Source organism: Solanum dulcamara, chromosome 5 (genome assembly GCF_947179165.1).
Source record: "Solanum dulcamara chromosome 5, daSolDulc1.2, whole genome shotgun sequence".
In the NCBI taxonomy this organism is placed as follows: Eukaryota; Viridiplantae; Streptophyta; class Magnoliopsida; order Solanales; family Solanaceae; genus Solanum; species Solanum dulcamara.
This window is the reverse complement of record NC_077241.1, coordinates 6,009,116-6,033,934: the sequence shown is the minus strand read 5'-3', so window position 1 is coordinate 6,033,934 and position 24,819 is coordinate 6,009,116. Positions and strand designations below refer to the sequence as shown.

At 32.6% G+C, this 24,819-nt stretch overlaps 2 protein-coding genes across 2 annotated transcripts; both read right to left on the bottom strand.

Annotated features, from left to right (window-relative positions):
• Nucleotides 1-214: 214 nt before the first annotated feature.
• Nucleotides 215-6,024, bottom strand: LOC129890373 (beta-ketoacyl-[acyl-carrier-protein] synthase III, chloroplastic-like). Its single transcript, XM_055965933.1, has 9 exons — nucleotides 5,874-6,024; nucleotides 5,227-5,271; nucleotides 4,102-4,250; nucleotides 3,781-3,917; nucleotides 2,628-2,733; nucleotides 2,174-2,292; nucleotides 1,305-1,369; nucleotides 987-1,212; nucleotides 215-689 (listed from the first exon to the last, which is right to left on the bottom strand). Exons 1-9 carry the CDS (start codon nucleotides 5,960-5,962, stop codon nucleotides 468-470), a joined length of 1,158 nt encoding a protein of 385 aa, XP_055821908.1. The 5' UTR covers nucleotides 5,963-6,024; the 3' UTR covers nucleotides 215-467.
• Nucleotides 6,025-8,773: 2,749 nt separating this feature from the next.
• Nucleotides 8,774-11,530, bottom strand: LOC129890372 (rop guanine nucleotide exchange factor 5-like). The gene is made up of 6 exons (XM_055965932.1): nucleotides 11,150-11,530; nucleotides 10,787-10,903; nucleotides 10,483-10,712; nucleotides 10,110-10,400; nucleotides 9,547-9,903; nucleotides 8,774-9,463 (listed from the first exon to the last, which is right to left on the bottom strand). The coding sequence occupies exons 1-6, from the start codon at nucleotides 11,334-11,336 to the stop codon at nucleotides 9,023-9,025; spliced, it is 1,623 nt and encodes a 540-aa protein (XP_055821907.1). The 5' UTR covers nucleotides 11,337-11,530; the 3' UTR covers nucleotides 8,774-9,022.
• Nucleotides 11,531-24,819: the final 13,289 nt, after the last annotated feature.

The window sequence follows — 24,819 nt, the reverse complement described above, 5'->3', positions numbered from 1 at the left end:
TTTATTTGTTGTAATGATATGGTCAACTGTTGAGTATGTGTTGGAAAGGTCAGCTGAAATATTTATTATTGCCGCCTAATCCTTTATTTTAATGTGATATATATACCGTCTTTTAGCTGACCTTTCCAAACCATGCTTCGCAATCAGGCTAGAAAATCTGAGAGATCGTATTTCAGTTTTGTGACACAGGTTTCTCGTGTTGTAAAAGGGTCCATGGTAAACAACTGAAAAATATATATATTATTTCCTCAAATATTGAAAATAACAACAATTTTCACAAGATATTCCCACAGAAGTCCTTAAAATTACAACAATTTTCATCATTTTCAGTTCGCTCTTCATAATATATTTTTGAAATTTTCAAATGTAAATGGTAAGTGTAGAATGTGTATATATAAAATGCATATTTTATATTTATTAATTTGGTGTAAACAGCCGATACTAATAAGTTTTTACCCAACCAACATTCATCTCCATCTGAATATTGCAGAAGCCCATGTAAGGCCAGCTCCAAATCCAGCTGCAGCAATGACATGGCCTGGCTGCACCTTCCCACCCCGAACAGCTTCATCCAATGCTAAGGGAATCGATGCAGCGCTAGTATTTCCATAATTTTCCACATTTGATATCACGCGCTCTGATGGCACCTCTAACCGAGTTGCTACACCGTCTATAATCCTTTGGTTTGCCTGTACGTAAAGTAGAAGTAAGACTGAATACGTACATTGTAAGTTTACTAGAACGAAACTAAGGTTCAAAATGAAAAACAATGTAGATATATTAGTTCATCGTTTCAAGAGAATAGAATGATAAAACAAGATGTTACTCAGTGAGAATCTATTTCCCACCATGCATTTTTCCAGTGAACTAGTTCGTTATTCATGATTATGTTTCAGGAAAGATCCAACATAGCTATAGAAGTAGTTCACTAGTATTCATGATTTAAGATGATTGAAAAAACATTGTATTATCTCAGAAAATGATACCTGATGGAGGAGCAACCAATCGAAATTATTAGAGCCAGCTAAACCTGCTTTCTCTAAAGCTGCTTCGATTGATTGTGGTACCACGCGAACAGCAAACTTGAAAATCTCTCTACCGTTCATCTGGAGGTAAGAATAAGAGGAAACCTTGGGCGGGAAACTAGTCACGGAATGATTTTTACTTGATGCATCATCTGTTTCATTCTCTTTGAAAGTGGAAATCAAGTGTCTGACAATGGAAATTAAACCACTAGTTAGTGCCAATTCGAAGATGAGGACATAGTAATGTAATTCCTCCTATGATGAATAGACGTAACGTACCTTTTACCATCACCATCACTATGCAAGTCGAAACCAAACAAACCATCTTCTCCGATATCACAGGCCTAAAAGAAGCATGGATATGTGAATTTTGAGAAATAGATATTGCTAAAACTTATATGTTCAATCATTCTTTATGAGCTTTATGTTGGTAAAACTTCTTGTAAGTTTGATTATTTTCAAACTTCAAACTCTCCTACATAAAAGAATCCTATTGTGGAAAGAATGGCAAAGTAAGGGAATCAATGTGTTTCAATTTCTGGCTTTGCACCAACCATCCAATGGACCATGGACTAAACCGCAACTGCCTCTATGTCCAGGGAGCCCCTATTACTGCACAAACACACAAGGTACATCTCATCCCTATGGGCCGCTATAACCGTTGATGAAGTATTCCTAAACCAAATCAAGTACCAGGTCAGAAGCATTATGCTATACAGAGAATGGAAACTATGACATAAGATGCAACCACAACCGAATTCCTAGTAGTGTATGAGGATCGTGGAAGAGTTATTTCAACTGCTTGTTCAGAAAATCCGAAAGCTAAAGTAAGAAAACAACCTATAAAAGAACAAAACTCTTCACACATGTTTTCTGTCAAATCTCATTCAAACTGTAAACAATCTGTTCCTGAGGACGATGGGCTTAGCACACTTTAAAAATGTCCGGTGACTAACTCCTACCTACCCCGAACAAAAAAATTGAGTGTGGACTTCACATTAATACAGAATGTCAGGAAGAATATAAAAACATTCATCATCTAATGGAACTTGAACTTCTTTCTTTCGGATAGTGCTAAAAGCACGCCTAGTAAAAGACCTGATTTTTATTCAATAATTGGTTCAGTAAAAATGCTTCTTTATCAATACCTGTACAAGTACAGCACCAGCAGCATCACCAAAGAGAATACAAGAACCTCTATCCGTCCAATCAACGAAACGAGAAACAGCATCAGCCCCAACTACGAGGACATTCTTAAAAGCACCAGCTGCAATAAGAACGGAAATATAATAATAACAAAGCATATCTAGGAACAAAATACAATTAGACTTCTCTATAACAGTCATTCTTTATAACAACATTTCACTATAACAACCAAGTTTTCCTTAAAATCGATTTTTCATATTATGTTATATTATATGTTCTCTATAACAACATTTCTCTGTAACAACCAAAAAATATCCAGACAAAGGATGTTGCTATAGAGAGGCTTGACAGCATCAATAGCTGCAATAGTCAATTATTAATACATAGCTATAGCATGCAAAGAATGAATACAGTTCACAAAAATTTCATAATAAAGGAAAAGTTAGAAGATTCTACCTTTGATGTAGCAAGAAGCAGAAAACAAACCCAATAAGAATCCGCTACAAGCAGCCGTTATATCGAAAGCCAATGGATTGTTTTTGCAGCCCAGTGCTTTTTGGATCTAAGAACAGAGAAGTATCAAGGAACTGATGAAGAGTCCTTTATAAAATTTTGAAGCAAGAATGATTAAGATAATAATAAGACAGTTGAGAAATAAGTAAAGACTAGAAAGGAAACAAAACTTCAATAGGTCAAATATATTCCCAGTAAATTTTGTTGGACTTTGGTCTAATAACTTAAAAGATCAACAAATTACTTTTTCCAGAGACAAGTCAGCTATGTTGCTAAGACTCTTCAAGAATGTTGTGCACCTGTATCAGATCCTAAAATTAAATGAACTACTTTTGGAGGATCCAACACGCGCCTATTGATATTTTTGAAGAGTCCGAGCAACAAAGCAAGTAAGAGTACCACAACATGTCAAGCTAGTCAGTGTAACCATTAACCAGGGAAATTGAGACATTCACCAATTAAATGAACCAAGCATTTCAATTCAAAGTTGCAATACTGTGAGAATCTGTTTTCAGATAGATGAATACGTGATAGTCAGAAAAAGTTTGATCGATCCCAAGAAGAGCATCTTTTATAAAATTTCACTACTCTCCGTTGCTTCTGTTTATAAAACTTTAAGGGGAACATGTTTTGATGCTCAATTTTCATATCCGGACCAATCGAAAATACATTCTTAACTAACTGGTAGAATGCTAAAGAATTTCAAGTTTCTCTTCATTGGATTCGTATATATGCATATGAAAAGAAATACGTAATATATAACGACACGTTTCATGCATGGGAAACCATAAGCTGCATGTTGTCCTTGTATTCTGTTCTTATCTAAGTTGTCCCAAGTTTTTTCTAATCTAAGTTGTTTCCTATGTTGCTCAAACTCTTCAAGAATAATGCTTCACCCGTGTCAGATCCTCTAAAAATGAACAACATTTGGAGGATGTGACATACATTAGTTGACATTTTTAAAGAGTTCGAACAACATAGGTTGTTTCTCTACAAGGAGCTTCACTTAGTCGCGTTAAGGGGAATATCAGCTATAAATTGGTGATTTCTGTTGCTCTAAGATGTAGAGAAATGTTACTTCTCTACAAAATCATACCACTGGAGCACTGCCAAAACGGTCATCTCCAGTTGAAGAACACATCAAAATTAGATCAACATCTTCAGGATGAACCTCTGCCATCTCAAGAGCTTTCTGCGCAGCCTCTATAGCTAAATCCGTTAAATTCTCTTCGCCTGTAAAAGTGCATATCATATCGTGAGGCATTTACATACAAAAATGATTTGTATTATTTTCCATACATATCCAAATATCACCAATGAATTAACACATCATGTTACTGTCATTTCTTTTTGTTAAAGAACAGAACACAACAACGTGTAGTACGTTAGTATGTATCAAGATCAATGAAAGATTCACCTGAAAGAACTCTACGGTTACGTATCCCTGTACGGACAGATATCCATTCATCATTAGTATCAAGAAATTTCGCAAGATCATTATTGGAAACTCTCAGGCTTGGTACTGCAGAGCCGCATCCAACTAGTTTGCAGCCTGTGTTAACTAGTCTGTACATAAGATAAATGGGGAAGTAAGTGGTTCTGTGACAACAATCTAACATAACTTTGAGACTGCTTCTAACGTGGGAAATTTACTAAGAAATGGGGTATATTACATCTTAAGTAAATTCCACATCAGAAAAGGATGGAAAAATGAAGGCTATTCAAGAGAGAGCACAAATATGGTGTCGAAGTTTAACTCTCCCAGTACGATGGTGGGACAAACCTCAATTCAACACTCTAAGTCCCTAAGAGGGGTGTATGTGATGATCCTAATGGGGGCGAGTTGATGAAGGTTAGTCAATGTGAAGGACTGACACGCTTCTAGACAAGTAAGTTTTCGAAGAAGGGATGCACATGACACCTTACACAAATTGCTTGGAAAGGTAGGCAAAAGTGATGTTCTATATAAGACAGAGGACAAGTTCACATGGTAATGATGGGTGTAGCCAAGGAACAAATCCGTGAAGTCTGTTAGGTCAGGGCGAACTACGTGTGTCATGGTTCTCTGAGTACAATGGACCATACGTTTTGGCTATTGAAATTTGGCCCCTTAACTTGCTCAGACACTCGGCATAGATTATCCTAGTTCATATCCTTTACTTTCAGAAAACTATTTCTGGCCCTATGACCCTATCTCAACATAAATGTTGCCGCACTCACGTTGGATACTCCAAAAAAACACTATTTTTGGAGGATTTGATATGCTCTGGTCAACATTTTTGAAGAGTTTGAGCCTATTATACCTAATTTTTAGGTGTTCCTTGATATACTAAGCCACAATGTAATATGCAAAATTCTACAGAAAAGAGGATGAACTTCTGATGCAAAGTTGAAACACATCTCTAATAACAATTAATTCATCCTCAATAACATAAACTAACCTCATTTAATTATCTAATTTATGCAAAATCAGATATCCACATTAATTAAGTATCCTAATTTGCAAAATAAGCTGTTAATCAAACAAAAATTAACACATTACCTTGAAAGCTCCTCTGCACCTTTATCTGTACTGGAACACATTATCCTGTTGATTGTTCCAAAAGAGAATTACTTAACTCCATGTAATGCCTATTGATTTAAACATGTTCACAAAGTAATATATGTTCACAAAGTATATACTATCTATCACAAAATTCCTAATTGAGTTATAGTTACTAGTGCCATTTGAACATGTGAAAATGAGTTGAGTTAACAAATGAGCAAGTTATTGATCCGTCCAAAAAATAACTTAGGTTGAAATGAGCTTAAAAAACGAGCCAAAACACAATCCGCTCAATTATTACTAAAGAATTATGACTAGATATAATATATATCAAATAAAAAAATTATTTTTAGAAAATATTTTGACAAAAATTCTCAGCGATCAATATCAGCCCAAATTTTGATGGACTGAAATGAGCTAAGCTAATAAATGAACGAGTCAATAATCAATCCAACCTTAAGCGGATTGAGCAGGTTAAAATTTCATGTCCGGAGAACTGACGATGATCCGTAATGCAAAGTTAGAATATTGAGTTTATGAATTCTGAATTCTTGAAAATACAGTTTAATGATTTTTTTGTCAATCCAAAGCTACTGAATTATACCGAAATACTTTTGCATTAACACATTGAAGGTACAACTCACATAGTGGGTACTGCTTGATGCTGCCGCATTCTACTGATACCAAATATTCCAGAAGATGTAACAGCTGCAGTGACAGATGCGTTCGCCATAAAAATCGATCGATAAATCGACGATGCTAGCTAACTTGACGTAGCGTAGCTCGAAATTTAGCTAAGAGTGTGCAAACTTTAAAGAAGCAAATTTACAAATGAAAAATAATTTAAAAAATCTCTGATGAAACAAATGAAGATATAATGAATGGAAGAATTAGAGAAATGTTATACATTGCAAGAGAAACGATTAAAAAAAATTGTGTAAGCACATGGCATGTATAATAAAATAAGGTAATGGTTTTTTGTGCATTACTTGGCCTCAACGTTTATTTGAAAATTAAATTGTGCAGATACCAATCTGTATATCTTCTTATAAGGTCAACGTACTAGACAGTTGAGTACGTAGCTGTTTGGCCAAATTTTTAAAATTAGTTTATTTTGATAAGAAATTATTTATTTTTGGTTAATAAATTTGAAAAATACTTTTGAGAAGTAATTATTCAAAATGAATGTCTAGATCTAAATTATTCATATCTTGACCCATTAAATATATCTATTTTTGTTAAAATTTTGTCACTTATTCGCTATTATAAGATATGATTCGGTGAGATAAATATCTTAACAACATTCAGACCTTAATACGAAAATTTTTAATTATTAAATTGTATATTACTAAACACCTTAAAGAAAAACATAAAAGTCTTATTCCACTAACGGTTGATTTCTTCCACAACTTCTATTTTTAATCACTATTTGTTCTCTTTTGGAAAATAACAGAGCATCAAATCTTATATCTTTCTTGGACTTTGGATTTACTAAAGAATATCACGTATATTTATATCCAGACGTTTTAAAGTGTATTTTCTCAAAAATACTTTTCCAAAAAAGCTACTTTTTTTAACTCGCAAAAAACACTTGGCCAAACAAACTTCTTTTTCAATTTATTTTTACTTGTCAACGTTTGATTTTACACGAACTTTAAAAAATAATAATTGATATGAGAATTTTACCGTAATATTCATATTAATTGATATTTAATACTTATTTTAAAAAATTAAGGTGTTTTGATTTAACTTTAAAAACAAAATAAGTGATTTTAATATAGCAGAAGCTATTTCCATACATAAAAAAGTATTAACTTTTCTGCAGAAATATTTTAAAAATTTGACCTAACACAAATTACGATAACGAGACAGTTGGTAATACTTTGCTATTAATGAGAAAAAAAGTAAAATAGCATACTGTTATTTATAGGTAGTTGTTTGTTACGGCAGTTGACATAAATTCACTATTAATTGTGAGTTTATTGAACTACTTCATTTCATTAGACAATACTACTTTTGTCTCAAATTATTTATCATAATTTTAAAAATAATAATCTCAAATTATTTGGCATTTAAAAAATTTAAGATAATATTAATTGTTTTTTCTTGTTTTACTCTTAGTTGTAATTGTTCTTGAAGACTATAAAAAAATTTAATTGTGCGGAAATGACACATAAATAGAATAAATATCCAGCGAAGAAAGATAATCTCTTAAGACATAAGTAAGAATAAAATAGTCAAAATATCTCCTAATTAATATTTTCTTAAGAAATGTATTATTTCTTAAGCCTAAAGTTTCACAAAGGATGTTCAAACTTTAAATAATAAATAATTTTTTCCCTGATGATTAGGTGCACCAAAAAAATTAAAAATCAAACTATAGGTATCTAACTAAATTATAATTTTTAAAAAAACAAATTTTAATAAAAATAACTTTTTTATAAAATTAAAACATGATTTTAAGGTTGAATTTACGTTTTTGGTCCACATTAGTTTCATGACCTTAGGCTTTTAAAGCAACGGTTCATTCGATTTCAAGAGCTGTTTAGGCCCAATTTTAAAGCAAAGGTGATTTGAAGAACTGATTAAGCCCAGTTTTAAAAGCAAAGCCCAGGTTATAAAAAAATAGAGAAAATTTACACGACATGGCAAACATTACTCCATATGAGTATAATTTTATTTTATTATCATTCGTGGGTATATTTTGCTGAGATTTGCTATAATTTATTTGTATATTTCAGTATACAATTCGTATACATCGTTTGTATAATTCGTTATAAAATTCATAGTGTTTGTATATTTTGGTATACAAATAATTCGTAGGTATATCGTTTGTATAATTTGCTATACAATTCGGTGTTTTTTGTATAACATTTATATATTTCGCTATACAATTCGTCGGTACAACGTTCATATAATTCGCTATACAATTCGCAGTGTTTGTATATTTCGGTGTACAAATAATTCGTGGGTACAACGTTTGTATAATTCGCTATACAATTCGCAGTGTTTGTATATTTTGGTCTACAAATAATTTGTGGGTACAACGTTTGTATAATTCACTATACAATTCGCAGTGTTTGTATATTTCGGTGTACAAATAATTCGTGGGTACAACGTTTGTATAATTCGCTATACAATTCGCAGTTTTTGTATAGAGTTTGTATATTTCCCTATACAATTCGTGCACAACGTTTGTATAATTCGCTATACAATTCGCAATGTTTGTATATTTCAATATACAATTCGTGTACAACGTTTGTATAATGACAACCATAAGTTTGCCATTATAAGTAATTAGAGAAACTATACCCATATAAAATTATTATGCTTAAGATGTTTGCCATATATGAATTTTTCCCTACAAAATAATATAATTGTGTGTGTTACCGGGGAATCGAACTTGACACAGCTCACATCCAGGAGCTCTAGAACCTAACTGATGCATATGTATAACCTTCATTATCTTGCAAAGTTCAAATTAAGGAGTTCATACTTTTACGGTAATATAATATAGAGAAGATAGATATAGATTATTGTTTCCTTCTTTCAGCAATAATGCCACATAAAGTGCCCCACTCAAAATTTATACCTATTTTAGTGCAACAAACCCATAATCGAAATTTCAAACTGTTGATACAAATTTATCTTAGTTATAAATTATGATACTCCTCAAGGGAACAAGCAGAGTGTGTATATTACATCACACAAGCATGGCAGTGTAAACAAACTGTAATGTAAAAAAAGTAGTATTGCTCTATTCATTCCTAATATTTAAACTTTAGTTCCACAATCAGCGGTCTATTGATCGTAGACCTTTTCCAGCTTGATGATATAGCTCTGGACTTTGAATGGTGTCAGAACTCTTGTTAGAAATTGAAGCAAATGCATTTCCAGAATTCTTTGTCTTTGCTTCACAGCCAAGATAATTTGACAAGACTCTCTTAACGCCAAAGCCACGTCCAGTCAGTTTGTTGCTATTTGCACTGAGGAATGGAGTTCTCTCCCCCCTTGAAGGGCTTATCATAGGCACAGGTGAAAAGCTTGGTGTTCTATATGGGGTGCCTGAATATGGGATTGGCACTTTTTTGTGGACAATGACACTGACTGTAGGAACAGACGAATTCCTAGTTAAGGCGTCTACATGTAGTAGATCATCAATTCGTGCGACAATATTGAATGCCAGACTCTCAAGGACTCTTGAGTAGCTCTCTAAGATACACTTTCCTACATCCTGAAATATGATTGAAGAAAAAAGTCTAGTCACTAAATTGTATCAGCAAGAAAACACAACACCTTTTTACACTAGTAACAAACCTTGTTGTACTGAATCTTGCTGGCATCTAAAGTGGTTTGGGTTAGGCCAGGGAATCGCTGCTTCAGGCAAAGTAGGAGGTTTTCAGCTCTCTCAGCAAGTGACTCCCTCTTGTCTCCATCAACCACTAGATCCTTAACCATCTCCCAAGATGATTTTGCTGTCGAGCGATTTGGATTAGTTGCAGGTCTAGGATGGTGTCTTCTTCGCCACACGTAAATTGAAGCCTCCACACGGTTTGCTATCTCTAAGGCAACATATTCAGTCGATAGATCAAGGCAATCAAGCAAGCACTCAGAGGAGAAATGCTCTGATGTGATGTAGCGGTAGATGACATCACCTAGACAGGTTCTTCCGTTCTAGAGACAAAAAAATTAATCAATATCTAGCTTTCCTTGACATGTTTGTTGAAACATCAAGAACAACATAACCATAATGAAGCAGACAACAAAAAATAAAATAGTTCAACAGAAAACAGGTTGAGACAGAATTAGAATCTCAAACAACTTAGCTAAATGTTTCTTGTATTGATCAAGGGAAAGTTGACGTAATTTCAATGATGTACCTTTGGAAGAGCATCTAAATATGATTCAGGAACTTCCATCTCAGCTAATGTAATGCTATTTATTGACATAGCAGCTTTCATAATTTGACTAGCACATTCACGTTTGTGATTTAACTTCTTCCTTGTGTCTTCAAGCAAACCACCATGAGGCACCCTTGGGACAGGCAGCCACCACTTATCTTGTTGGCGCTGGATAGCTTTCCGAAAAGAGGCTGAACCATCATCCTCAGCCGCGATTATCCCTTGATCCACATACCAAAACTCAGTATTGGTGAAGCTATCTAGTATTTCCTGCAACATAGCAAACGGATCATGTGACGATCTATTCTCTACAGGTAGTACTTTCAAAAAATACGAACAAAGAGATTCTTACAATAAGCATATTGTCAAGTTTCCGAAGAGCTGGAAGATTAATAAAAAGGTCTGCTCTTGGTCTACTAGTCATGACCTCAAGCTTACTTCCATCATGAAATGTTTGCCAAGCAGGTGTTAATTCAACAATGTGATCACTAACAGCAACAAGCCATTCCATCTCTCTTCGCCACATTGATTTCTTTTCCGGAGGCAGCGGTTCTAATCTCCACAATTGTCCAAATATAGTAGCTACACATTCAATTTTTTGTCAAAAGCAGGAAAAAAAAAACTGTGATAAAAACGTCTCGAAAACGAAAATTTACCACAGAGATTGGTTATGGCATTTGAAATGGCTAATGATGTGCAAACCCCTTTCCCACTACCAGACATGTCTTCACCAAGCAACAATTTTGAAAATCTCTCTTTCATCATCTCCAATTCTGTACAATATAATTGTGAATATCTTAGAGTAGCTTCTAATTTAGAGCAAAATTGACCGCCATAAAACATTCAAATTTGAATATGCAAAAAAGCAGAATCTGTGCTTTTTTTTTCTTTCCAAAAAAAAAAACAGTAAGGGATGTAAAAAGTGCATCTACTGTACATGTCAAAATCTCCTTTCCATTTTCTAGTCATCTCTTCAACCATAAAATTCAAATTACAAAAGAAGGAAAAAGAAAGCGAACCTGAAATATTTGTATTCGTATCATATTTTGTGGTTATTTGAGGCTTCCATCCCAACAGAGACGACGACGGTGAAGAACAACAGTCCTTCTCCTTGCTCTCATCAGAACTAGATCTACTCCATACCGATTCGCTCAATGAGCCATTCTCAATCTCAGCTATATTTTCCATTTCAGCTCTAAAATTCATCAAAGAAAACAGATCTCATACCTGACCAACATTGTCCAGTAGAAAGCAGAATTTCAAATCCTTTGAGATGGGTACCAAACTGGTCCCCCTCTGAGTTTATGTTTATGTGTATTTGTTTGCAATTTCCTTCCTCTTTTTTTTTTCTTTCAAATTTTAAGAAAACTGTCTAAAGGACAATTGCCAACGTCTCTCTACCGGACTTATTTTCAAATTGTTATTACTATTAAAATAAGCTAAAAGACATGATATAGGCCTAAACTTTTCTAATTTAGAGATGATATACCGGGCGACCTCTATTATCACACAAATGACTTATATTTTTTTTTTTGGTTTAATGGAACTAAAACATTAATTTTAAGTTTATTTTTACTAGGTTAATTTTAATATTATTTTTTTGATGTTTAAATTTAAATATTAGTAAGGATTGAGTTACTAATATTCTAGTGCATATTTAGAAGATAAATAATGGTATTGTCAATTTTTTAGTTTATTTAATTCAATTTACTAGGTTAGTCATTTGTAAAAAAGACAAATGATTAAAGAATCAAATCAGTTTAGTTTGGTTTCCATCTCTCTAGAATAGAATTGAAAAAAAAAGTAAGTAATACTATGAAACAAAAGAAAAAAAATCTAATTAAATAGATATTTTTTTAAAGAATATTGACGTCTTTTAAATTTCTACATTCGACTAAATTTAATTAATCTTATTTTATATAAATATTTTCTCTATCTTAATTTCAAGTTTAATAACAGTGCATCATTTTTTAAAGAGTTTCTTCGAGTTAGTACATCAAAAGAAAGTTACGTAGAAATAAAATGAGCATTAGAAATAAGAAGAATAAAAGACGGAAAAAAAATGGATCAAATAAATTTAAACAAAGGCGAATTAAGAAGGAGAAAAAGAATAAGAAAAAAATAGAAAAGAAAGAAAAACAAAACTTTCACATTAAGCCCAAAAACAATGTAGCTTTTTCATTGAATTGGGATTCCAAGCCCAAAAGTCGAGCGCATAGACTTTTCAAAGCCTAAAAAGGGGGGAAAATAATGCACCAAGTGAGATTAGAACCAAGGGTACTTTTTGAAAACCTTTAACCACTGAGTTAAACTTCTTTTTGATTTCACGAGGGTTCATTATAATATATATATATACGCATAAAATCAGAATTTGATTATATATAGTGTAATTTTTCAAAAAATGAGGTTCGAGTGAATTTCTGATCCCCCCTCTCCGATGCCTTATATGCTTTCTCTGTTTTTCAACAAACTAAATTTGTAAAGTTTGCGGATAAGAAAAGAAATAGTGTTATTAATTAAAAAGAAGAGAAAAGGCATAAACATCCTCTTGAATTATAACTGAAATTTCAGAAACACTTTTGACCAAAATATGTATACTCTTCCTTGGTCTTTTCCCCCTAAATTTTTGTTTAAAATATATATATATATATATATATATATATATATATATGTGTGTGTGTTCTCTCTCTCTCTCTTTTTTTTTTACTATTAAATTTTTGCTACTCTAACATTTCTTATTTTCTCTTATGAGAAATTACGGCTATTTCCATCACCTACTTAATTGTTTGTCTGATATTCAACTAATTGTTCACTAAGAGAAAGGTGTATTGCTGACTCTGCAAATAATTCGATAGATGGGACACTAGTAGTTATGAAAGCTAGTCATTCAAATGTCAAATTAATTAGTTTTTTTTTATAAGAGAAAAGATATAAACATATCACGGAAGTTGTTTTATTTTTGTAAAAAGACATTTTAACTTTGAATGTGTTTTATTACCCACAAAACTATTTAATACCTTTGTAAATGAATCATTTTAATCCAATTTATCATCAATTCGTGTATATGTAGAAGCGCGTGATGTTCACCTTCTTTAAATTATTTATTTTACTTTAAAACACGGGTTTAACCCTAAACCCGCCCTGAAATAATTCAAAAGAACGCTTTACTTTTCCTATTTTCATTTCTCACTTCCTCTCTTTCTTTTCCTCTGAAGAAACAATCGACTCTTCCAATTCACACTTCAAGTTTCACGTTTGTTCGTCAATTTGTTGGGGGTACTAGCTGGGTAAAGAAGGAATTAAAGGTTAACAGGTTAGTCTATTCATATTTATGTAGTAAAAATCATATTTTTCTTCATGCATTTGTGATTTTTCGGAGAAAAACACATGATTTGAATTTATTTTAGTGTAAAAAAATGTTAGAATCGACTTTGTTGTGTTTTGTTGTGTTATAGGCTTAGTTCTAGCTGTGTAACTGTTAGGATTTTTTAGTATTATGTTGTCTTATCGATTTAGTGCTACTGTTAACATTTTTTAGATTTCACCCTTTTTCAGTGTAGTATTATAGAAATTATATGAGTTAATTTTGTGTTATGGACTTAGTGTTACTGTTAGTGCTAGTGTAATGTTGAATACTGCAGTGTGAATTATTTCTAAATGTGTGGTTAAATTGATTTGTCTACATGTTTCTTTCAGAATCTTCATGTCTTTTGTTCTGATATCTTTAAGATGGTATCATGAAAATAAAATTGATTTTGGTCCCTCGCCATAATATATTTGGTGGAGTGTGTCAGAATTCCTAGATGTAGACGTAAGAATGTCTTACTTTGAGTTGAGGAGCTACATAAGAATCTAGGATATACTACAGAATGTGACTTTTTCATTAAGTGGGATGGGCTATTGGTTCTTATTAGTTGTGACAAGATTATATTTGACATTTTCAAAATGATAAAAAATGGAATTGAAGTTGAGGTGTATGTTTGTCATGGGATAGATGAACCTGATCAGGCCCCACTTAAATTGGAGTATGTCCCCAATGTGAGGGGCAATATATTAGGTGAGGAATCTTTGAATGAGGCCGAGGATTTGTAACCCTAATAATCAGCCTTTTTCTTCTACTTCTCCTTCAAATCTTACTATTGAGACTTCATTGGTTTTGAAACTTCTAACACTACTTTTGAAGTTCCTCCTTTTACTGTGCCTTCATTTCCTGTAGCTTCTTTTTCTATTGTGCCTTCATCTCCTATAGCTTCTCCTTCTAGTACTTCCGTAGTTTCTCCTTCTACTGTACCTCCTCCTTGTAGTGTACTTTCTCCTTCTGTTGTGCCTCCTTCTTATAGTGTACCTTCTCCTACTGTCGTGCCTCCTCCTTCTACTGTACCTTCTCCTTCTACTATGCCTTTTTTTCTACAGTACCTCCTCTTTTTACTAATTCAACTAATGATGAACTAGAAGATGTTTCAGGATCAGAAGAGGATACTAATGAAGATAGTGAGGTTGACAGTGATGTCCATCAAGAGTATGTTGATATAAGAGTAAGTAAGAGGCATTTCAAAAGGTCACAAAAGAGAAGTAGAGATACTCCTTCGGAACAGAGACTGATCAAGTAGTGCATAAACCTGTTAGAAGGAAGAAAACCTCAAATAGAGTTGTATTTGATGAAACTTCTGAAAATATTATTTAGGAATTAGGCCTAGTTTTGGGGAGTGATGAGAAATTTAGGCTGGCAATGACAAAATATGCAGTTCAAGAAAAGATCCAAATTGAAAAATAAGTGAATGAACTTGACAGAGTTAGAGTGAGATGTTGCAAAGAGACTTTCCCTTGATTGTTGTGTGCAAGTAAGGATAAAATTAGTGGAGATTTCATAGTTAAAAAGATACAGCCCTGTCCATAGATTTTTGACATCAATTTTTAACTATCTTTGCAACTCAAAATTTCTGGCCACTAAATACAAAAAGAGAATAACTTAACAACCAAACATTAGCATTGTGATGTTGCAGAAAATTATTAGAAAAGAGTTGGATATCTATATTAGTAGGACAACAGTGACAAAAGCTAGGGTCAGAGTGTTACAAGAGATCATGGGTGATCACATTGTGGAGTATGGTAGGATTTTTAATTATAAAGATGAGATTTTGAGGAGTAATCCAGGTAGTACTTGTGTTGCGAAGGTTGGAGAAGAAGATGAATTTGGAAGAAAAATCTTTCAAGAATTTTATATTTGCTTTCATGCTTTAAAGAAAACATTCTTTGGAGGTGCTAGAAGGTTGATTGGTTTGGATGGGTGTTTCCTCAAAAGTGTGTAAAAGGGCCAGTTGTTAGTGGCAGTTTGCAAAGATGGAAACAACTAAATATTGCTTATTGCTTGGGCAGTTGTTGAGGTTGAGAACCAATATACATGGACATGATTTCTCGAACAAGTAAAGAGTGATCTTGATCTTGGAGAAGGGTATCAACTTACTATCATTACTGATATACAAAAGATATTACTATATTTATTGTTTGATCTCTTACTTTTTTATTATTATTATTTTACATTTTAGTTATTATTTCTGCTATATTGCTTTGTAAGAGACTAAAAATTGTTGTTCAAGAGGTGTTGCCAATTGCTGAACACAGAAAATGTGCAAGACATGTTCTTGCAAATTGGTGTAAAGCTGAAAAGGAGTAGAAAGAAGAAGACTGTTTTGGAGGATTGCTAAATTCACATTTAAAGCTGAGTTGAAGAACAATGTACAAGAAATGAAGAAGTTGAAAAAATCATGTTTGGATGATCTTTTATGGTACAACTTAGATATATCGTGTTAGAGATATTTTCAAGACCATAGAAATTGTGATGTTGTGGACAACAATATAACAGAAAGTTTTAATTCATGAATACAACCTGCAAGATATAAAACAATCATTACAACGCTTGAGGAAATTATAGTAAAGATGATGAAAATAATTAGTGATTTGAGATAATTTTCTAACACTTGGATTACTGATATATCTCATATGTCTTTGAAGATTTTGCAAGAAAATATTAAAAAGTCTATGCAATGTAGCTTGTCTTGGAATGGAGAAAGAGGTTTTGAAATTAAGTATTTCGATTTTACATATACAGTGGACATTATTAATAGAAGTTGTAGTTGCATATCTTGACAATTTAGAGGCATTTTTTGTCCTCATGATGTTGGGCCCTGCATTACAAGAAGTTGAAAACAATCAATTATGTGGATACTTGTTATAGCAAGAAGACCTACCTCATCACATATGTCCATTTTATTCATCCAATGAATAACATGAAAATGTGTTCAATATCAAATAATCCAACTGTAAAGCCATCAAAGATCAAAAATCTCCCTGGAAGACCAAATAATGCTAGAAGAAAGAAGGCAAATAAAAGCAGAAAAACTGGAAAGCTTAGCAAATGTGGTGCTGTTATGACTTGTACCAAATGTGGTACACAAGGACATAATAAAAGAGGATGTCCTACGAGAGACCAAGTTAGTCCAAGTCAATTAGCCGAAACTTCTTCTCAAACACTTGTAATTTTATTTAAGCCGTTCAAATGTAAGTTATATGTATATTTATCTCATTAATATATGAACATACAGGTAAGAGGAAGAGCAAGAGGCAGACCAAGAGGCAGTGGTCCAAGTCAACCAACTGAAACATCTTCTTAGACACAAGTGTTTTTTATTTATCTTTATTTGTTACTTTCAAATGTAAACTAATGCACACGTACTGATATATATATATATATATATATATATATATATATATAGATAGATAGATAGATAGATAGATAGATAGATAGATAGATAGATAGATAGATAGATATAGATAGATAGATAATGTATTGATTTATAATGGTTCAACCCAATCACCTGAAGCTTTTTCATAGGTAATGTATTGATTTGTAAAAGAAATAGTTGTAGTATCAGTACTAATATGTGTAAACTCAGGCCACCACAATCAATAAAAGTGGTAGAGAAATATGTAGAGGAAGAGGTAATGTTTCAAGTCCTGCAGATGTTACAACTCAATCTGCAGCTACTGCTACTACACATGCAGATGTAATACATATAATTATTCTATCATTTATAGACAATACATATATATACACTCTAATATTAGAATTTCAATAAATAACATGCAACTGGTAGAGGCAGAAAAATAGGTAGAGGAAAAGGTTGTTCAAATCCTACCTATCTGGTCGAATGTTAGAGTCAGCTCCTTTCACTCGTAATGTGGGGAAAGAGTGGACTCTAGGGGTCCTACTAATTGAGTGCACCTACAGTGATCACAGAAAATTCTAACGGAGCTCTAGTGGTAAAGCCAAAGAAGAAATCTCACTTCGTCACTCAATAGTGAGTAGCTTTAGAGAGGTGTTACAACTCAGTCACAAGGAACTTCTACACACACAGAGGTAATACATATAATTATTATAATATTTATAGAATATATATATATATATATGCACTATAATATTTGAATTTCAATAAATAGCATGTAAGTGGTAGAGGCAGAGGAATAGGTAAAGGAAGAGGAATATGTCGAGAAAGAAATTTGAATGAAGACATAGATTGTCACGACCCAAGCCTAAGGCCTAGACGTGACATGGCGAATGAGGAACCCGAAAATACCTCAAACAAGCCTCTTAGTATTCTTTTAGCCTTTAATAGGTAATGACAATAAATAAACAATCATAAATCATAATAATAAATCTTCAACTTACATATGTCCAACAATACCTCTAACTTTTAGATTTAACGGAGCTAAGATAAGTCTCTAGTTCACCGTCAATCATAATAGAAATAAATGTCATAGTAAGTGTCGAACGATCTCAATATATCATAAGCTAGAAAGATAAAGGAGTATTGTTCCCGGAACATAGAAACTCACCAAAAATAGTCTTTAAACGAAATATCAACTAGCCACCTAGAGGAGAACGAGGAGGAGCACCGGTCCCTACATGGTGATATCATGTAGGCAAAAAAGTATGCGTTAATACTTTGAATGTACTAGGCAAAATCCATCGGTGGTCTCCTAAAGTTGACACCAACTTTCACTTAGACACCTCAACTAGGCTTTCTTCATTACTATCAAAAAAGTTGCAGCTAGAACTGAACCCGCCAAGATGAACACCTATTTTTAACCTTGCTCTGATACCACTTGTTAGGAACGAAAATAATTAGGTGTCATGCGGAAGCTAGCAACGCAAACCTCGAAAGACCATAAGTAAGAAGACAAAAATGAGAAATATATCAAAAGAGACACAAACATTTAAGTGGTTTGGTCAGCCGACCTACATCCACAAGAGGAGATGAACAATCTACTATAAATATGAGAGTACAAATAATCGAGAGAAATAACCTCACAATTCACTCGGAATAAAAAGAGGTTCACACAAATGCTAACGTAACACTTGTGTCTCACCATTTCTCCCCCTACACAAAACTCTCAAAGCCCTTAGGACTACATTGTGAATGCTACCAAGTTAGAAGGAATAAACCTCTATTTATAGAGTCATAAACATTTTCCTATAAGAAAAAGGACTAGCCAAATATGAAGACATTGTGTTTTCCTTTTAGGGAAAGAAAAACTTAATTATACTAGGAAAGTCAGGGCAAACACCCAACAAAACATTCCGTGCATTTGTTGTTCTGGATGCCATCACGTTTATATGTTCTGTTGGTGCTAAATTTGGTCAGCTAATTTTAATCAGTTCTTGCAAACACATACTGGTATTTCCATAAATCATTATTATGATCTGTAGATAAGCTTCTGGTGATATCTTCTTGATACTTACATGCAAACTAAGGCTAGAAAATTAGAATATTGGCACTTTAAATTCCAGATTTTGCTTGTTCCTTAACAAATTCTACTTGAAGCTCACATGCCTAACTTATACTTGAATTAGAAATTAATGCTTTCATGGTGACACTTACATTATGTTTTTAAGTTTTTCATTGATCTTGATCGTGAAATATCGATTGCTTGTTGAAGTTTCTATTTCCTACAAAACAAAACTAGGAAATGTCCTACCTTTGAGTGCGCGCATGCAATTTGAACTATTAATACTATTGTTACAGGATTCAGGTGGTTTTTATTAATATGTCTCTGTCCTTGTTTATAAGGATAGATTATAAAATCAAGAAAACAATTTCCTTTTTTATTTTCAACCATTGATGGTATACAAAGTCTTTTTACGCCCAAAAAAATCTACCGACATTCTATCCTCTCTAGATTTCACTTATAGTACTACACTGGTGGATTTATTTTCTAGAACTTAGACTGCGCACTTGATCATCCTACCGCTTCATGCAGGGCCGTCTTAATCCCTAGGCCACTAAGGCCATTGCTTGGGGCCCATATTTTTTAGGCCCCATTTAAAGAAAAAGGTACTTGTACATATTTGTTTTAAAAAAATTATATGTACTAATTTTTTTTTAAAAACAATGGATAAGAAGTAAAAAAACTATATATATTCAAAGTGTCGTTAGTTTCCACTTTCCTAAGGGAATGAAATATTTTTTGGGAATAGTTTCCTTACGTGGGAAATTGTACTTCCTTATTTATTTCCTAATAATTTGAGCCTATATTATTATTTACCTTATATTCATCTTTTTTATCCTCTATTTTATTATTATTATTTTCAATATTGTACTCTCTCCTACAAAGCTTATTGAATTATTGTTTCTTACAAGTTACTAACGAATAAAATCTGTTTTTTGGTGTCTTTTTCAAAATTTTAAGAAGTGCAACAAGCCAACAAACAATCATTATATCGAAGGAACATAACACTATTTTGATATCATTATATCAATTTATCAAATTCTTGAGCCAAGTTTTATTATTCTAAACTTTATTTTATAATTTTTCTTGAAAATTTGTTATTGTTGATATTCTTAGTTCATAAGTATATATATTCTTGTTTTAGTTATTATTAAAATTTAGTCAATTTAAATATGTCAACTAGAAAATATGATTTAGATTTTACAAAAAGAGAGAAAAAGAGAAAATTTGAAGAATTAAATTAATACCCAAAAAGGAGCACTTGATAGATTTTCAACAAATAATAAAAATCTTGAATCGAAAAATATGAGAGGCTGTTTTTCAAATGTACAAGTCACTAATAGAGTAGAGTTAGATGATAATAACATCCAACACGAAAATCTAGAAGAGGTTGATGAAAAATATGACATATTCCCGATAATCAAGAACTCCTAAATAAATTAAATAGTTGCACTCTTATAAATAAATAAATGTGAGGATTTTTTTTTTATATATTTTTTTAAAAAGAATAACAAACAACAACAACATACCCAGTAAAATCCCACAAGTGAGTCTGGAAAAGGTAGTGTGTATGCAGATCTTACCACTACCTCTATATAGAGAGGTTGTTTCCGAAAGAGCCTCGGCTCAAAAGTCACAGTTTCAAGTTCGAGAGAAAAACTATATATATAGCATAATAATAATAACAAAATAAAAAAATATTAGCGCCCCTCTCTAAGATTTGGCTTTAGGCCTCCAATCTGCCCCTATGGTCGTGGACTAAGCGAAAACAAAGCCAAAAGACAACAAGGAAATAACTGCAGCCGATGATACATATAGTAATGGCGAGAGCAGCTGAATGAGCTAAGGTTGCGTACATACCAGTTACAAATGCAATTGCAACTGCAACTATTGCCAAACATTGCAGACAGCCTGTGACAATATAAAGCTCGACTAAAAGTAGATACAATTCTCGATGATTGTATTGTCCAAGTCTTATGTCCGTCATGGTGTAGTATATGAACATAGTCCCCGTGGAGCATGCAAATGCAATGACATCCGTAACAACAAAAGCACCGAAGGCTGGCTTTCGTAATAGAATTGCTGTTCCTTTATTAGTGCTATTGGGATCGTTATCAAAACCTCCTGGCAAAGTTAAGCCAGCTGCAAAGGTCACTGTAACTATTAAAGTAGCCACAACTAGATAGGTTTGAGATGCGTTCATAATATTTTCGATTTTTTTTCATAGAACTCTGCTTCATTCTGCCTCGACGTGCTTTCACTTGCTTCCATTCCTTTGAGTATGATCTTGTGAGTTCAGTACTTTCTCAATGTTATAAATATGTAGGAAAGGGATTTGGGCATTTACCTTGATCAGGACTTAGAAGAAAGGAATTAATTTGGTCCTTGCATTTGATCAAAAGAAAGGCATTTACCTTTGATCAAAAGAAAGGGACAGAAGGGATTGAGCCTAATCTCAATACAATACTGTCAAATCAAAAAAATATGGTGATATAATCATCTATTTATATCTATATCTATCTATATCTATATTATTATAAAAGCATGAATATAAATGTTGATTGACCAAAATATCCACTAAAAGTTGATTTACTTATTTTCCCTTTTAAGTTAAAATTTTTTCCATCTAAAAACTTACTAATGGGTATAAATGTAATTTTGTATTAGGACTAAACAAAATATATTTCTATTAGGACTAAACTTATTATAGAATACATATTATCCTATTAATACTAGGAGCTTAACATTAAATTTATTTCAAGTAAACTATGAGTAGGAAATTTCTACACGTTTAATAATATTGATAGTTATAACTTTAATTAATTTCAAAGTCCTACATATTTGCATAATAATTAAATAACAATTATTTAAAGAAGATAGTAAATGACAATTTTGTCTATTGTAGAAAAATAGTAAATGATAATTTTATCTATTATAGGGTCTTTCAATAAAGGCAATGTTCAATCAACAATTCAATGAGATACAATCTTCCAGCATTAACCTTTTTTCCTAAATTCAAGATGATTCGAGACTCAACTTCTGGATTCCGAGTCGGATAGGGGTCGGATCTCAATATAAGTGTCGAATTCCAAGTCAGAAATCAAGGTAAGATTCAGGGGTTTCAGGATTGGGACTCGTGTCGGGTGTCAGAGTCGAATTTCAAATCGAGAGTCGAGGTCGGATCTCAGATCAAATATCGAAGTGGGTCCTTAATCGATCATCGAGGTCGAGTGTCGCGATCAGATTTCAGTTCGAAAGTCGGATCTCGTGGTCGGGTCCCGAATCAAAAGTTGGCGTCGAGTCTTATGTTGAAAATCAGAATTGGTCCTACGTCAAATTTGGGGTCAGATCCCGATTCACAAGTCAGATCCAGGGTCTAATGTCAGGGTCGAATCTTGAGTTGAAAGTCAGGGTCGGTCTCTGTCGATTGTTAGGGTCGAGTGGGGTCATATCCCATCTCAAAAGTCGGGTGTAGGGTCGAATCTTAGCTCATAAGTAGGATCTCGACTCTGGATTCTGATCGGGTCCTAGGTCTAGAGTTGGTGTCGAAAGTGCTGTCCCAAATCAGTATCAGATTTCTGATCTTGAGATCGGATGTCGGTGTCAAGTTTCGAATCAGGTCTAGAGTCGAATATCGAGATCGGATCTTGAGTCAGAAGTCGAGTCTCAAGTCGAGTCCTGGAACAAGTGTTGGATAAGGAAATGGGTCGGGAGTCAGAGTCAAGTCTTGGTTCGAAAGTATAGTCCTAATTAAGGTTTTGGGTGTCGAGGTCGGATGTCGGGGTCGAGTCCCGAGTTGGATGTCTGGATGGGACTCCAAATTTGTCATTATAGTCTTTTTTTTGTATGATAATTGATAGGGAGTAACGTGCGAGGCACGTTCATAGACAATAGTATATTATTAAAAGTAGGAAGCTCCCAAGTACAAATTTGGATTATCATTTACCCCTACATTAATTCAAAATATTATAAAATATTTAATTAATTAAATATTACTGTTATAAAATATTAATTTCATAAAGTTGGATAAATGGTAAGTTATTATATTATTATTATGATGATAAATAGAGTAAGTATAAGTGAAAAGGTGTAAAATAAAAAATTAAAAGATGAAAATATCCATAAAAGTATGTGCATTTATTTGGTACATCAAAACGTGTATCTGAATATTCTGACTAAACATTTTCCCCTTCTCTAAATTAATTTGAATAACTTAATTAATGTAGTAGTATTTGATTTCATGGAAATTTATGTGCATTTTGTATACACGTATTCTGATTTTTTTTTGCTTTAAATATTCACCTTCATATAACTTATATCTAATTACACATTCAATTGTTACTCTTAATATTCATAACTCTCATTCTTTTCATATTCATAACTTTCAAATATTTAATTTAAAACTTTAAGATGTCTTTTGATATTTCTCTACTTTTATCTATATAAATTATCTTTTATTTCATGAGAAGAATCCTACCCAAGGTTATCCATTTCATTGTACAGTTAAAGTACGTAGTAAAGCGCTTGAATCATTATTGTACTATTTGATTCATGTTTAGTTTGATTTGATGAAAAACACTTTTGAATTTCTATTGGTTATGGGAGAAGGTATCGTCAAGAACTCGGAAAATTATATAATGATTATGTATTTTTTTTATCATCTATATTGTTATAATTAAAGTCTTAAGACGGATGTGAATGTTGTATTTGTTTTTATCTGTTTAATTTTTTTTGTATTCTCTATCTATTATACTTCTTTAATCTTTTATGAAATTCTAAATGTTGTAAGTTTCTATTTTTATTTGCGAAATTAGTCATTTATGACTTTTATATTCATTTTTAAATTTACTTCCATAACATTTCTTTCTTTTATCATTGTCTTACTGATATGGTTTCTTTAAGTAGCTACATAAATGTGCACTTATTGATATGGGAGCACTTAGAGTTTATATTATCTTAATTAGTTCTGCATATTGGTGGCTTGATGGCCAATGTGTCATTCGATTGTTATGAATTTTATTTAATGAATAAAATATAAATTAGTAAAATTAATATTGTTAATTTCAGCATTTTCTATATAATAACTCTATTTTATATATAATAATTGTACGGAACAAACGTGTAACGCACGTTCCCAGAAATTAATATCTCTTGAAAAACCAAAAAGTACCAAAATTACAACTTTTTGGCTGAGCAATTATGTACAGACTAACTTGCTAATGTAAAAGTTTGACTTATCAACTTTTGTTGTAATGCTACGGATTTACCTCTTGTCGAGTTGAACCAATCCCTTAGCTTGTCTTGGTTGCTGGCTTAAGGAGTGGTACATACTATTCTACCAAAATTTGGAAAGCAGTTCAGCCGCTTGATTTTCCTCTCTCTGTAATAGTGACTCACTTGCACACCATGAAAATTTCAAGTTGACAATTATATCTATATCTTTGTCAATGACAAATTAGTGGAGCCCCATTGTTCACCATGTTCCAAATAAAATTAGTGTACACCATTTCATGAATAATTCCTTAATTTGATTCAATATTTGAGATTGTATTACACTTTTTTTTGTTAACCTTGATAGTAGGATTGTACAGGGCAAATCGATAAACCGCACCAAATCGACAAACCCCACCAAACCGGAAAAAAAACGACTAGTGATTTGGTGTGACTTGGTTTGGTGTTTGAAAAAAAACCGACCATTATAGGGTTGGTTTGGTTTTAACTAAAAAAAGTCAAACTGAACCCAAACCGACCAGATTATAGATATACTACTTTTAAATTATGTTATACCTAAAAATATTTATTAAAATGTAATTTATAAATATTTTTTAAAATTTTTTCATAATTTTTATTTTCTTTCTTACATTTAGATTTGGACTTGAGAAGCCCATCTAAATAAGAAAAA

Bases quoted from the DNA above. Each gene is read 5' to 3' on its own strand.
- LOC129890373 (XM_055965933.1), bottom strand. From the start codon at position 5,962: ATGGCGAACGCATCTGTCACTGCAGCTGTTACATCTTCTGGAATATTT. The intron at 2,293-2,627 runs GTAGAATCTTCT...TTCTTATTGCAG, and splicing joins TGCTTCTTGCTACATCAAAG to CTGGTGCTTTTAAGAATGTC. The intron at 690-986 runs GTATCATTTTCT...CTTTACGTACAG, and splicing joins ATTGGTTGCTCCTCCATCAG to GCAAACCAAAGGATTATAGA.
- LOC129890372 (XM_055965932.1), bottom strand. From the start codon at position 11,336: ATGAATTTTAGAGCTGAAATGGAAAATATAGCTGAGATTGAGAATGGC. The intron at 10,904-11,149 runs GTTCGCTTTCTT...TATATTGTACAG, and splicing joins TACGAATACAAATATTTCAG to AATTGGAGATGATGAAAGAG. The intron at 10,713-10,786 runs GTAAATTTTCGT...TTGAATGTGTAG, and splicing joins TGCCATAACCAATCTCTGTG to CTACTATATTTGGACAATTG.